Source organism: Hyla sarda, chromosome 1, assembly GCF_029499605.1.
Source record: "Hyla sarda isolate aHylSar1 chromosome 1, aHylSar1.hap1, whole genome shotgun sequence".
NCBI classification, from domain to species: domain Eukaryota; kingdom Metazoa; phylum Chordata; class Amphibia; order Anura; family Hylidae; genus Hyla; species Hyla sarda.
Window position 1 is genome coordinate 550,995,383 of NC_079189.1, and position 16,514 is coordinate 551,011,896.

Below are 16,514 nucleotides of genomic sequence, written 5' to 3' on the forward strand. Positions count from 1 at the left end.
AGTATAGTTCCCCCACATTAGGTGCAGTATAGTTCCCCACATTAGATGCAGTATAGTTCCCCCACAGACATACAGCCTTCAGCCATATACAGTGTATGGCTAGAGGCTGTATGCCTGTGTATTGCCCCACTTCAGTAGGTCCCTGGACTGGAGGAGCGGTGGTAGGAGCACCAAAGATGGCGTGCTGGTGACTTACCATGTGCGCGTGTCCTCCTCCTCCTCGATGCTCCGCTCTGCTCTTCTCCTATGAGCACACACACGGCGGCCCCTGCATTTTTAAAGTTAACGCGGGGCCGCAGAAAGGTAACCGGGATATCCTTGTGTCCTGAAAAGATCTTTCGGGACACAGGGATGTCCCAAATGTGACAGGGCCTCCTGCGGGCCCCCCTGGGCTTGATTAGGATGTGCCCAGGCACACCCAGCACACCCCGTGCGCACACCTATGGATCTGCTCTTGTCTTTGGGCTAAATGGCTATGTCATGAGATTACCCTAACACTGTGGCTAGCTTTTTGTGAACTAGTATTTCCTGTTTGAGTTTTCTTCTTTGCCTAAAAATCCCATAATTCCATTTTCCTCCCTTCCACACATCAGCCACCCCACCCATTAAAACATAAATGAGCTGAATCCATTCAAAAGACCTGTGGTTTTCCATCAGGGTGCCTACAGCTGTTGCATTAGTTGCAGATTGATATCTCTCCCACCAAGCGATCACTCCACCCATTGAAGCACAGCAGGCTCCCTGTCATCAGCTGACTAGTGTCAGTCAGTGTATAGTGGCTGTGGAGCCATTAAATAAAAAAAAGTTTCTGGCCCAGCCGGGCCTCCTGGGGATCTAGGCCCCTTACTGGGGTACCGGTTGTACCCCCCTGATGGCGTCCCTGCGTGTCAGGCACCAAAAGCCGGAAGAGGACCAGGCCGAAGGATGGGAGACTGATATTGGGGGCACAGGGGGAGCGGCAGAATGTAGGTTAATGTTTTTTTTTTTTTTTATTCTGGCATCCCAGGCAGAATGGTTAAAATTACATTTGCTGGAGTTCTCCTTTAAACCTGCTACTTGCTTTTGGTGGAAATGTATTGCACCTACATTAAAGGAGTTTTCCAACTGGACAACTCCTCTAAATGTGGACTGGCAAAATGCTGATCACTGCAGGTTCCACATGGGTGACCATGTAATACTTGGTCGACATGAGTCCATAAAAGAAATCAATCTGAACAGTGACCCTTTAGTTTTACTAATAAAGAGGGGTCCTAAACTACTGGCTCTTTCACTAAAACGTCCATATAGGTTTTAATAATGGTAAATGGTTAAAAGCCACATCAAACCCTCCAATTTCTAGATTTGCTTTATCTGTTCATATATTTAACTTTTTTACATTGATTTGTTAACAAATCTAGTTTTCACCAGGCAATAGTAAAGTAACATTATTTCTTCCCCTTCTCACAGTAAGCTGCAGGTGCACATATGGCTGTGTGGTGTCCAAGTACGGGATATGGTCCCGTCAGGTTGAATTCCTGTCTGTCCCCGGAGCTCTCCTGCAGTATCTCCCCCTGTGTATATAGGTTTCCCATAAAGGGTTTCCACATAATGAGTAAAGGACCTTTATTGCTAGTCACATGATTATGTTTAGGTCACATGTTTAAGTCATATGATTGTTACCCAGTGAACCCAGTGACCAGGTAACCTCTCTAGTGACCTCTGGGCTCCTTGCACAGCCCCCCAATATAAGAATGGGAGGAGCTGCAATCGCTTTTTTTTTTTCCTCTTAGCTCTTTGCTACTTCTTCAAGCCTAAAGTCTACAGCCACCTGTCAATTGCAATTAAGCTAAAGTCATCTAATTGTCAGTCATCAAGTCAATCAAGTCAAGTCTACTGTCTATTCAATGGCCTGCAATATAGTCTGTCAAGTCACTGCAAGTCCCACAAAGCCTTCAAGGTCCCTCTGTGTCACTGGCCACCTCTCTGGGATATTGGCTGAACTGCATAGACTGCCCCATCTGTCTAGTGTCAGTAAAAGCTACCGTTACCCTTAACCTGACCTTGGACTCTTTATTGCCCCCTGCCTGACCTAGGACTAGCGGTAATACCTTTGCGTAGTTATATAGGAAAACCATGCCCTGGCATCACGAACACAAAGGGATTAATACCATCTACCCCTTGGGTCTTAACATCTGCCCCGCATCTACCTCACTACACCCGTGGCACACCACAGCTGCAAAATTGAGTCACCGAGCCTCTGCTCCATTTTAATGTGACTACTGACTGTAGAGTTTCATCGCTTGGTGTTATACAGGCACGTGCATAAACATGCACTGGAGCTAAATGTGGTGGAAAATCTCCAGCCTACTAATATGCAGTTTCCTCTCCCTTTCAATTTGTACATGCTGTCCGGTTATGCTGGGAGTTGTAGTTTTGCAACAGCTGGAGGCACCCTGGTTGGGAAACATTGTTCTAGAAGATAACTGTAGTACTTAATATTTTTGCTGCAGAAGATTTTGCTACCCATTGAAGTCAATGGCCAGCAAAATCTGCTGCGGCAAAAAATAAGGATATTTGAACTGACCCTTAGGGTATGTTCACATGGGATTAAAATGTTGCAGATTTGTTGCATGAAGTGTCTTGAAAAAAAAAACTGGGTTTATTAAAGGGATCCCCCGCAATCAGCTGTAATTGCTGGGAGAAACCTGGCAGTTCGGGTTCTCTTTCTCTGCAGCACCTTCAGAGGGATGTGAACCTGTCATATCACAGAAAAAATAATGCTTATATATGTTAAAGGGGTTATCCACCATAATGAAGGATCTGCGCTTGTCTTGGGCCTAAATGGCTATGTTGTGAGATTACCATAATACTGTGGCTAGCTTTTTGTGAACCGGCATTTCCTTTTTGAGATTTCTTCTTTGCCTACAAATCCCATAATTCCATTTTCCTCCCTCCCACACATCAGCTAACCCACCCATTGAAACATAAATGAGCTGCATCCATTCAAAAGACCTGTGGTTTTCGATCAGGGTCCCTACAGCTGTTGCATTGGTGCAGATTAATCTCTCTCCCACCAAGCGATCGCTCCACCCATTGAAGCAGACAAGCTCCCTGTCATCAGCTGACTAGTGAGTCAGGTCTCGGCCACATTGCAACCTGGGAAAAATCTGAGACAACAGTCATTTTGTATGCTGTTGAAAATAAATATTGGGGTGAAAAATCACATAAGCATTGAGAGAAAACCGTCACACACAGATACAGACACTATATTATGAACTAAACTAACTTTACAGCCCCTGTAGCATAGTCAAATAAAAAAAATCCCTGGAATTATCACTAGGTCACCCAGATACTTTACATGTCTTTTTATGTGTCTAGCTTCTGTATTTGGCTCACAAATCCCTCTGTTCTGCTGTACACTCATTCTGACATTCACTGTTTAGGAGGGGCATGTTCAAGGCAAGCACTGAGCCCACCCTCACTCCCCAGTCTGCTATGCTTTGCTGGGTCTCTAATATCTGCAGGCTGCCCTGTAACCCCCTCCTCTCTGTTTTCATACGGCAGTCTGATAGGACAGGAGTGAGCACAGAGGAGTGCTAGTCCCGTCCTCACTTATTGGACTTTGTCCCAGCCTGTGCTTCAGCTAGGACAAAGATGATACTGCAGCCAGACAGGAATATATTTTGGATGGTATGATTTCCCTAAAAAGTAGATACATTTGTTTATGAAGTATATTAGAAAAATAATGTTCTGCCAAGGTGTACAACCTTTTAAAAAACATTTTTTGATTCTGACAGTACCTATTTAAGTATTGCACAGTACTAATTCATATCAATGGGTCATCTGTGTAATTTAGGACTGGACAAGTCCTCCAGGATGAGAAACGCTTTTTGTAAACCCTCTCCACTCTGGCCAGGAGATGAGGATCCCGAAAACGGTACATTGAAGGGTCAGCCCCTTTAATGATATGATCAGTCAAGAATGGTTTAGACAAATGATGTGCAAAATAAACCCAAGAAAAGGAATGGACCAACAACAGAAACTCTTTCTTACCATCAAGCCTCTACGGTGATCTGCCAACTGCTCCAGGTTTAACTTCTTGTCTGCTCAACTCCCCTACAGTGGCCACTTCAGGTGAAGTGTAGTGCTGCACAATATCCTTTCGAACCAATGGTTGAGCATTTGTGTGGAGTCCTCCAGGGCAGGATCGTCTCTTTACAGCTCTTTACATCTTACTCCTAGAGGGAGGATCATGAATGTGGACTCATGAGTAAGACCTCCTTCAATGTCCATTAGTAATCTGACTTAGGCTAGATTCACATTGCCGTTTGCATTCGACCCGTACAGAGTCCTTTCGGCTCTTTATTTATTTATTTATTTTTGAGCCAAATGGACCCTGAAACTGTTTGGATGCAAACGGCTACTGCTGGGTCCCGACGGACCCCATTGACTTGCATGGGGTCCATCGGTGATCCGGTAATTTTACAGGCATTTAGCTGAGAAAAAAATTGACGAAACTGCTGACGGAGCTCCACATAATGGAGCCTGCCAGCAGTGTAAACAAGGCCTTACATCCATCGCTGATTAATAGAGAAATCATGAACATGTTGCCGGCACCTATCCTCCCAAAAAAAAAAAAAAACGATCCATGAGAGGATTTAAAGGGGTACTTCAGTGAAAAACAATGTTTTTTTAATCAACTGCTGTTGCCAGAACGTTTAACAGATTTGTAAATTACTGCTACTTAAAAATCTTAACCCTTCCAGTACTTATCAGCTGCTAAATGCTCCACAGGAAGTTCTTTTCTTTCTGACTACAGTGCTCTCTGCTGACACCTCTGTCTGTCTCAGGAACTGTCAAGAGCAGGAGCAAATCCGCATAGCAAACCTCTCCTGCTCTGGGCAGTTCCTGAGACAGACAGAGGTGTCAGCAGAGAGCATTGTGGTCAGACTGAAATTTGTTTTAAAAAGAAAAGAACTTCCTGTGGAGCAATTTAAATAGATGTAATTTACAAATCTGTTTACCTTTCTGGCACCAGTTGATTTTTTTTTACTGTTCTGTTTTCATTGTTCGCTGTGTTTAGATCCAGTTAATTGGCTCTGCTCCCTGATCTTATTATGGACTAATAGGGGGAAGAACGTCCTTCATGCCTGCTCCGCCATGTAGCAATATTTTAGATGAATATCTTATTTAATTGTTAGTTATATTATTTTATCAATAGGAATGGTTATAATAAAAATTGACTTAATGCTTTTTTTATTCAAAGATTTGCACTTAAAATTAGAATTCGTTTTTTAATATATATATATATATTTTTTAATATATTTATTTTACAGTGCCATATATTTCAGACCTGGGCTGAAAAATGATTACATGGAGGAAAAACAGCCCTGATGATCCTATCTTATTACTCTATGCCAGTTTTTAACAACCAGCATGTCTCCAGCTGTTGCAAAACTATAACTTCCAGCATGTCCAGACATCCTTTGGCTGTCCGGACATGCTGGGAGTTGTATTTTTGCAACAGCTGGAGGAATGCTGGTTAGGAAACACTGCTCTGTGACCCCCTGCATTATTGATCTGTTAGCGAAGTTGGATGAAGACATCAGACGCTACAAGCTTTAAATTTTTTAGATACACTGGTGCCAGAAAGTTAAACAGATTTGTAAATTACTTCTATTTAAAAATCTTAATCCTTCCAGTACTCATCAGCTGCTGTAAAATATAGAGGAAGTTCTTTTCTTTTTTAATCTTACCAGAGTGCTCTTTGCTGACACCTCTGTCCATGTCAGGAACGGTCTAGAGGGGGAAAGGTTTGCTATGGGGATTTGCTCCTGCTCTGGACAGTTCCTAACACGGACAGAGGTGTCAGCAGTAAGAACTGTGGACAGACTGAAAATAAATAAAAAAATAAATTTCCTTGTAGTAAACAGCAGCTAAGTACTGGAAGAGTTAAGATTTTTATATAGAAGTAATTTACAAATCTGTTTAACTTTCTGGCACCAGTTGATTTAAAAAAACAACATTTGTTTTCCACCGGAGTACCCCTTTAACCTGTTAAGGACCAAGGGTGTACCTGTACGTCCTGGGTTCTTTCCCTTTCTATAACTCATAGCGGGTCGGGCCCCGCTGTTGTTAGTTATTGTTAGAGGCCGGGACCTATGGCTAATAGCGCGTGGAACTGATCGCCGTGCGCTATTAACCCTGTGGACGTGGCGTTCAAAGTTGATTGCCACGTCTAAAGTGAAACTAAACAACCACAGGCTAGCTCAGGGGGCTGTTCGGGACCGCCGTGGTGAAATTGCGGCATCCCGAACAGCTGTAGGACACAAGCTTACCTGCCTCCTGGTATCCGATTGCCGAATGACTGCTCAGTGCCTGAGATCCAGGCATGAGCAGTCAAGCAGCAGAATCATTGATCAATGGTTTCCTATGAGAAACCATTGATCAATGCAAAATATCAGTGTGTGCAGTGTTATAGCCCCCTATGGGAGCTATAACATTGCAAAAAAAAAAGTGAAAAAAAAAAGTGAATAAAGATCATTTAACCCCTCCCCTAATAAAAGTTTGAATCACTCCCCTTTTCCCATTTAAAAAAAAAACCAGTGTAAATCAAAATAAACATATGTGGTATCACCGCGTGTGGAAATGTCCGAATTATAAAAATATATTATTAATTAAACCGCACAGTCAATGGCGTACGCACACAAAAATTCCAAAGTCCAAAATAGCTTATTTTTGGTCACTTTTTATATCATGAAAAAATTTATAAAAAGCGATCAAAAAGTCTGATCTATACAAAAATGGTACCGCTAAAAACTTCAGCTCACAGTGCAAAAAACGAGCCCTCATACAGCCCCATACACGAAAAAATAAAAAAGTTGTAGGGGTATACATGTTCCTGCATGTAGTTATGATTTTTTCCAGAAGTACGACAAAATCAAACCTATATAAGTAGGGTATCAATTTAATCGTATGGACCTACAGAATAAAGATAAGGTGTCATTTTTAAAGAAAAATGTACTGCGTAGAAACAGAAGCCCCCAAAATTTACATTGTGTTTTTTCTTCAATTTTGTTGCACAATGATTTATTTTTTCCGTTTTGTTCCGTTTTGGGGTAAAATGACTGATGTCACTGGAAAGTAGAATTGGTGGCGCAAAAAAATAAGCCATTATATGGATTTTTAGGTGCAAAATTGAAAGAATTATGATTTTTTAAATGTAAGGAGGAAAAAATTAAAGTGCAAAAACAGAAAAAACCCTGGTCCTTAAGAGGTTAACCAGATCAAACACTGTATTTTAAGGCTCAATAACTGTTTTACAAGCAAAGTGAACATCAAGCATTCAAGGATTTTTGGTTTTTCGTTTTTTATGGAGGAATATTTATACTTTTTCGTTTGTTTTTTAAAAGAGCACTGTCAGATCCAAAAACTTTTTATATGTTGTTACTGATGAAAATGAAAGACCTTTTGTAATATGGTTGTTTAACAAATTTGGAATATTTAATAATGAAAAACCGCTCCTGAAAATCCCACCATTAGGGGTCCCCATTCCTACTGGGACACTTACCAGTCCTGCAGCAGCTTCAGGCTTGTCCATGAGTCATGGACAATAGATGGCTCATGGATAAGGCTGCATGAGCAGAGGGACCAATCACCTCCCACCACCACAAGGGAGGGCCCTTCCCCTGAGAGGATTTCTAACACTGTGAGCTAATGAAAAGAGGGATTTTTATAATAAATATAGGTGATAGAAACATAAAAATTGCATGTAGATGGTCAGGATTAGGAACTGAGAAACCTATTTATTTCTTCTGTGGGATCAGACAGGTATGCTTTTTTTTGGCACACTTTAAGGGCATTTTATTCACAGCTGTTTTTTTTGTTTGTTTTTTTGTCTCACAGACAGATAATAGCCAATCACAGCTCAACTTATATTTCTCATATTGCTCTGGTAAAACAAAAGCTGAGCTGTTATTGGTCGCTGTTAGATACATTTTTGTCTCAAACTGGGCCTTTATGATTTGGTGGGTGTTTTTTTTGTAAATCATAATGTGTCATGGTTTACCTGTCTTGGATGAATACCCATGCCTTTAATGATTACATGGACTTTATGATAAGAATTTTTTTGGATGCACTGCTCTCAATGGGAGTTTGTGCATTCTTATCTACTAGCGAATATTCTGATAACTACCATTCATTCTTTCCCTGAGGAACCCTCTGTATCTTACAAGAGAAACCTGTTGGAGTCTTAGGTCTCTAAAGTGTATGGAAAAAATTAAGAATCTGTTATGATTCATGACCATTTGTAAGCTGTATGTGTTCAACCATTGTGTACAATGATGTTGAATTAGTGTTGTATTAAGTGAGAACCCTAATGTTTTAGGAGTCCATTGAACTCATTCCCAATCACATGGTAGTTTAATCAGGTAGCTGGATCCTGCATGCACCCAGTTGTAGACCTTTAAGGTGTATTCCAGGATTTTTTTTATTTTATTTGACTATGATACAGGGGCTGTAAAGTTAGGGTAGTTCATAACATAGTGTCTGTACCTGTGTGTGACGGTGGTCTCGCAATTTTTCTGTTATTTTCATGGGTTATGTAGTTTGATAGAATGAACTCCAACAGGAAATACCCAGTTCACAAAAAGATAGCCACAGCATTACAGTAATCTCACAACATAGCCATTTAGCTCCAAGACAAGCACGGATCCTTCCTAAACATGTCTATTACTATCTGGCAGGTACGTACTAAAATCACCTTATGGTGGATAACCCCTTTTAGCCCAGGAGAGGTGAGTGATTAAAATGTTAGGGTTCCATCTGAAATGAGGCCACCTCTGCAAGGTGGATGGGGGCACGTTCTGATCAAAAACAGCCTCAAATTTACAGTTATAGTTATGTGTACTGTGCTCATGTGCCTTAGCGTTTGCAAAGTGCTACTTCAACCTTTTTCTTTTGTATATTTGGTACTTGCCACAGCAGCACATTTATCTTCATCATATTAATGGAGGTGCTAACTATTTCAGTTATTTGCAATCCATTGAGCTTTAACATTTGACCGTTCACTGGACTAAGATCATTAGATTTTTTTAGTTCTTTATTGTATATATTTGATTGATCAGTAACCCATAGAGGTGGCTATTTCTTCACATTGTTTTTTTTTTCAACAGTATTGATATTCTCTGTTTAATTTTTTTCCCCTTCTTTTCTTTATTCTAAATATCATTGTTCAGGGTTTCTCTTGTCAGAGCGAGTGCTCCATATAGGCAGGGTATTTCAGGCCAAGGGACTTTAGCATAAGGAAGGGCCCCTTCCTTACTGTCTAGCCATATACTATCCTTTACTTGCTGGAAACATTGAGCCCTATAGTTTTTAACCCTGAAAGGTCCAGAGGAAAGCCTAACCTAGTTCTCCATTATATATAATGTAGAGTCCTGGTAACTTGTTCTTCATTAATACGTAGGTTCACATTGCATTTAACCAGTACACTGGAGGCATTCTTTGGCAACCTGTTAAAGGGCTACTCCACAGAAAACCTTTTTTTTTTTTTTTTAAATCAACTGGTGCCAGAGAGTTATACAGATTTGTATATTACTTCTATTAAAAATCTTAATCCTTCCAGTACTTATCAGCTGCTGTATGCTCCACAGGAAGTTCTTTTCTTTTTAAATTTCCTTTCTGCCTGACGACAGTGCTCTCTGCTGATACCTCTGTCCATTTTAGGAACTGTCCAGAGTAGGAGCAAATCCCCATAGAAAACCTATCCTGCTCTGGACAGCTCCTGACATGGACAAAGTTGTCAGCAGAGAGCACTGTGGTCAGACAGAAAGGAAATTCAAAAAGAAAAGAACTTCCCGTGGCTCATACAGCAGCTGATAAGTACAGGACGGATTAAGATTTTTTAATAGAAATAATTTACAAATCTGTTTAAATTTCTGGCACCAGTTGATTAAAAAAAATTCTTGTGGAGTAACCCTTCCTTTAAGGTATGCCGATGTTTCTGGGGCATACTGGCAGCAGACGTATTGACTTTAACCTAGGTCTACGTTCTGCATGCAGGGGTGTAGCTATAGGGGGTGAAGAGGTAGCAGTTGCATCGGGGCCCTGGTGCATATGGGTGCCCCAAAGCACATCTGCCCCATAAGAGATCAGTATTGTAATTGGCACATAGGGCCCTGTTGCATATTTTGTATCAGGCCCAGAAGCTACAAGTTACACCTCTGTCTGCATGTATGCATTTATTTAGCAAGACTCAATAGCAGGGATTAATGTGCTTTTAAGTCCCCAAAAATTTACATATACTTGCGGCAAATGGACCAAAAAATAGTCATTAGTTGACTACATTTGGTCCATTAAACTCAAAGGGCCTATTGCCAGCACATTGTGGTCCCTGCAACACTACGGTATAACACCTTGAGCAGTGTCATCCCCCATTGGCATAAGCATGCACATTATACTAGTCAGTATAAGTTGATGGGGGGCAGATAACACATATTGGTTATGATAATATTATCACTGAAACATTCACCAAAGCAAACATATTCATGTGAAAAGAACCGTAACTACAAAAAAAAAAAAAAAAACTGGAGAGCTGCATGAGAATGGGTCCATAAAAGTAACAAAAGCCACATGTTCTCCCCTCCATCAGTCACATCAGCACCTCATGGGGATAAACTTGTCTAGCTGCACGTCCCTTTTTATTCTAAAAGTATCAGTTACACAAAATAATATACTTTGTTTCCTCAGAAAAATAATAATTGGGTAACATCAAGGGATTTCACAGTCAAGTACATCTTCTTCCTAAGATTAAGTTGAAAGATTAAAGAAATCTTGGAAAGTTTTTGCTACACAAATCTAAATCATAATATTCACTCGGTAAAGGATTTCCAAAAGAAACTTGGCCATGAATGTTAAGATTAAGATGGAAGTTTAAAGAGAATTTTACATCCAAATTATGCATGTTCTTTTGATCCGCCACATATAAATGGAGATCACCTCACTCATTGGGGGCTCCTTTCTTAGCCTGCTTTCACACTATAAAATATCCGTTTTGAAGATCCGTTCAATGCGCTATTTCTTCCGTTCATTCTCCCGTCACAAAATAACATCCATTATTAATAACTGGCTATAACGGGTTAAAACGGATAATGTAAAAATCCCATAGACTATAATGGGATTTTCTAACGGCCGTATGGGATTTTGTAACTGCCGTTTAACGGCCGATTTTCAGGGTTTTTATAATGGAACATTGAACGGATCTTTAAAACGGATACATTTTATAGTATGAAAGGGGCCTTACAGTTAGGTTGGCTATAGATAGAAATGGTTAGCCCAATATGACTGATAACAGTCACTGTTAGAAATAAGTGCGCATATGTCCGGTGATCTGGCACAGTTTCCATCCAGTGCAGTTGTACAGGAGCAAGAAGCTTTGAATGCAGCGTTGTGCCTCTGTCCCCTATACAGAAAATAGTGTACACAATGACCTCTTTTGCTTTTAATGGGTGTCTTGCAAGGCCGGTGTGCTAACCTGTGTAGCCACATCGGACATTGCTGCTGAAGCAGGTACCACCTACCTGGCATTTGAAGCTAATAACCACCATCAATCTAAACATTATTTGTATAGCATTATTCTTTAGACATTGGATAGCCCTGCTATTAGATTAGTTTATGTATAAAGCAGTTAGTTGACCAGTTGGTATTTCTGGACTATATAAGGATAGGCCATCAATATTAGATGGGTGAGGGTCCAACTTTCAGACCTAATGTTTGCAGTGGCTGCAGCCTCTCCATTGTTTACACATGCTCATGAAAGTACACGCTGTACTTTTCATAATGGCTGCGCTAGGTACTGCAGTTGTGTCCCCTACCCTTGAGCACTGTGGCCCCTTACTGCTGATCAGTGGGGCACTTATCCAATATTAATAGCCTATTCAAAGGATAGTCCGTCAATTTTGAAAGAGGGGAAAACTGCTTTAAAGGGGTACTCCACTGGAAAACATCTCTTTTTTTAAATCAACTGGTGCCAGAAAGTTTAATTTGTAAATTACTTCTATTAAAAAATCTTAATCCTTCCAGTACTTTTCAGCTGCTATATGATCCACAGGAAGTTCTTTTCTTTATGAATTTCCTTTCTGTCTGACCACAGTGCTCTCTGCTGACACCTCTGTCCATTTTAGAAACTGTCCTGTGGATCATAACCGCAGCTGAAAAGTGCTGGAAGGATTAATATTTTTTAATAGAAGTAATTTAAAAATCTGTTTAACTTTCTGGCACCAGTTGATTTAAAAAAATTTTTTTCCAGTGGAGTACCCCTTTAAGCTGTTCTAGCCAAGAAGAATTCAGGGCATCCCAGCTAATCTTCTGGGACAGCTATCTCTCCTGATCTCTGTCATACACATGAACAGTCAGCTTGGCTAGGTGTACATGCAATTTGAATAAAGAGAGGGGGGGGGGGGCGCTGTCAGGCCAATCTGGTTGTGGCTTATCTCCCCAAGAACAAGGGGATCAGGTATGTTTAAGTCAACATACCTGACTGTTCTAACCCCGACACTTTGGGCCATCTTTAAAGGGGTACTCCGGCCCAAATACATCTTATCCCCTATCCAAACCAAAGGATAGGGGATAAGATGTGTGATCACGGGGTCCCGCCGCTTGGGGCACCTGCAATCTGTCATTCTGTACCCACCTTTGTGAGCTCTCCACAGCGCTGGAGACTCCGAGTTTGAAGCGTGACGACCACGGGGCCGGAGTATCGTGACGTCATGACTCCGCACTCGTGTGACATCATGCCCTGCCCCCTATGGATAGGGGATAAGATGTATTAGGGCCGGAGTACACCTTTAATGTATATGTGTATCTTTAGGTGTATGACAACCTCTTATTGTCATATTTGTAAGTCCTGTGTATACATTTTCAATCCCGAATCAATATTAACAGTGGAACCTAATCTAAAGCAGTGTGTTTCCAGACTAAGCATACAACAATCATCTTCATTCTATTATCTGCACTCCCTGGGGTCTCCTTCCTAAGCCACAAAGTATTGAAGAATTAGAAAGGCAGTGATGTAATTAATAACAAATGAGCTGTACACTGCCGGCAACAATCATATTGCAGTCTCATGTATCACTTATGGTCTTATCTCGGGTCTGGACCATTACTGAAATATCCATGTATTTGGATCTCACAGCCCCATTGGTATCTATGTCTATAATAAGAGAGGGAAATGCCTCATGTATGGCTGATATTGTTCTCAATGTGTTAGTATCTTAAAGGACAAGTATCATGTAAAAAAAAATTATTATCCCCTAACCGAAGTTTTAGATCTCCTGTTTAGAACCCTAGTCTCTTTTACAGTGGCATGTCATGACCCCCACCCGAAGCAGGGGCCGCTACGCCTCCTCCATATAGCTATATGGGAGAGCCGTTTGTCAATCTTCAGCTCTCCCATAGAACTATATAGAAAGGGCGTGGTGGCCCCCGTTTTGGGCGGGGGTCGTGACGCGCCACTGTAAAGGAGAGCCGGGGCTCTAAAAGGAGATCGCAGGGGGCCCCAGCACTCGGATCCCCCACAATCTAAAACGTATCCCCTATTCTTCAGATAGGGCAGTGTTTCCCAAACGCGGTCCTCAAGCACCCCCAACAGGTCATGTTTTCTGGATTTCCTTAGTCTTTCACAGGTGATATAACTATGGTGATGCCTGATTCACTGACCATAATTGTATCACCTGTGAGAGACTAAGGAAATCCAGAAAACATGACCTGTTGGGGGTGCTTGAGGACCGCGTTTGGGAAGCACTGAGATAGGGGGATACGTTTTTAAACATGATACTTGTCCTTTAAGAACTGAGGGACATAGCACATTTCAGGCTGTACCCCGGGTTACTAACCTAGTATGATGGATTTCTGATGAGAAGCAAAGATCGGTGAGCGTCTATTGTTTAATGGAATTCCATGACCTTAAAAGAAACATAAAGCTGCAGGCCCATTCCTAATAATTTATAGTATCGGCATATAAGTCTTTATGATAAACTCTCCTATTGCTGAGGAGGACACGGGAGCTTGAAGGCAATCACGGAGGAGAAAAACCTTCTGTATGATGAGATTCTAAAAGTAGGTGGAATATAGCATAGTAAAATACAAACCCTAGTTGCTGCAGAACATCTTTCTAAAGAGAAAGAGAAGCTTTACTTTAATAAACAAATGACTGGCTTAAAATATTTCTTCAATATAAGAAATGATGGCTCAGTGGTTAGCATTGTTGCACTGTGGAGCTGTTCACATCATATTTTGGCTATATGCTGTAAGAATGTGTCTAGGTACCATCTCATAAACCATGGGGTTCAATAGACCAACCTTAGTCTAATTATAATTATGTTTAGTCTGATTTCTGTCAATACTCGTACAGACATTTACTGGTGTAAAACAGACCAAACATAACACATTACAAGTAAACTACCCTTGGTCTACTGAACACTATAGACACAATAAGGTATAAATTGGAATATCCAAACAGCATAAAGAACGAGAAGATGGCACTCACCGTGAAACGGGGTGACTTTATTCTTCAATTGTGCAGAGACACACACAGGTCAGGGGATTGTGCAGACAGCAGGGAGCATGCGGAACGTTTTGTGCGTGATGACGCACTTCCTCTAGCTGACGCTACACATTCTCCTACCACTGATGCTTCAAATACGTAACAGGGGTGGGTAACTATAGCAATATATAAACATACAGTTAAAAACCAATAGACTGTTTCTTACAAATTAATAGTTATTTTACAAGAACGGGTTCAAATCGTATCAGTCATTCAGACCTATTGGACCTAAGGCTCCTAGTGGGCCTCTCTGTGTAGGAGAAGATTATGTCTATCTCCACCACATACCGGAACATTAACCCGTTCGAGGCCAGTAAACCAAACACCTCTGCAGTTCGCTGCATGTGTCTCTCTCATGTGGGCGATCCATCAGGGGGCGCCATTACCTGTTTTAACAGAATGCAAATGTTCGCGAATGTGCACCCGAAGCTGCCTGATGGTCTTTCCCACATAAAAGAGCCCATATTGGCAAAACAAAACATACACAACATATGTGGTCAGACAGGTAATGAGTTGCTTAATAAAATGGGAATGACCCCCAATCACAACATTCTTGCTGGGCATCCTGTAACTACAAAAAGAGCAGCTACCTCAGGGTCTGTTCCCTACCGGGGCGGCTTTACTCTCCAAATTCTTTGGAGGCTCTCCTACAGTTTTACGATGTAAGGCTTTTAATTTATCTCTTAAAGTGAAATTCTTTCAGTACGTGATGAGTGGTCCAGCACTGGCTCTGCTTTTCAAATCTGAATCAGAATGAACAATGTACCATGTCCTTGTATAGCAGCAGCTATTGTACTATTCATGTTAAAATTCTCCAATGAGAATACAAACCTTTTGCATGTTCCGGAGACTGTCTATTGCGGGCCTCAGCACGAGTGAAACCTTCTTTAATGACAGTACAAGGATAACCTCTCTCTAGCAATCTCTTTTTTAGATCCTAAGCCTGCTCTGCAAAGGTAGTGCTGCTATTAATGCGCTTCAGTCTTAGAAACTGGGAGTAAGGAATTCCTCTCTTTACATGAAACGGATGAGAGCTTCGGAAATGGAGTAAGGCATTCTTTGCTATCTTTTTAAGGTACCCCGTAGTGATTAATTGCCTATCCTCTATTCTCAGCTTTATATCTAGGAAGCCTAGTTAGTCTTTTCCAAAAACATATGTGAACAACATGTTTACATTGTTCTCTTGGTCTAGAAAACTCACAAAGTCTTGAAACAACTTCTCCGAAGCCTCCCACACCACTAGAATATCATCTACATAATGTAGAAGTAGTTTTATGTGTTTGGTGTAAGGGTTGGAATCCGAGAAGATGTATCTTTGCTCGAAAATAGACAAAAAGAGATTGGCATATGTACAGGAGACCGGCGTGCCCATCAGTGTCGGTCTCCTGTTTATACCAATCATCTTCGTAATGGAACTCATTGTGGCTCAGTATGAAATGCAGAGCATCACAGACAAATCTAGAAAATGCAAAGGATTTGTCGATACACCTCGCGGTTTACGTGTATATAAGGCTCCATCTCAATTCCATGATTCACCTGGCTCTATGGAAGTGTGGAATAAAGCATACCTCAAGCATGCCAGCAAGCTGACATAGCTGGCTCTAACCCAGAATCAGTCTGAGTATGAGACCGTTACCACAGCACTTTGTAAGGCTAAGACTGAGCACCGCACTAGTGTGACAGAAGCTGTAGCTAGTGCATTTCACAAAAAACTGGAGAAGAAAATGTTGTTGGTCCAGATTGAAACGAAGGAAAAGAAAAGAGATAAATTTATGAGGGACAAGTCCAATTCCGACAATACCCAAGTGTTTTCTTTGAATACCCGAAAGCTACAAAAGAAGAATTGGAGAAATACAGGTGGCTGGAGGAATGCACAGCCAAAACGCCAATTGTCCGATTTTTGCACTACAGACTCGGACAATGCGTCTATCAG

The 16,514-nt window shown here is 41.2% G+C and overlaps 1 protein-coding gene across 8 annotated transcripts in view; it reads right to left on the reverse strand.

The window, feature by feature from the left end:
- PDE8B (phosphodiesterase 8B) overlaps positions 1-16,514 on the reverse strand; it is a 329,639-nt gene that overhangs the window by 119,362 nt on the left and 193,763 nt on the right. Inside the window, exon 1 of one of the 8 annotated variants that reach the window (XM_056541698.1) lies at positions 4,033-4,199. The exons of the other annotated variants lie outside the window; for them this stretch is intronic. Within the exon in view, the coding sequence (XP_056397673.1) occupies positions 4,033-4,035 (3 nt within the window). The 5' untranslated portion in view covers positions 4,036-4,199. Of the gene's footprint in view, positions 1-4,032; positions 4,200-16,514 lie in introns of those variants that run through there. 8 annotated transcript variants of the gene reach the window in all.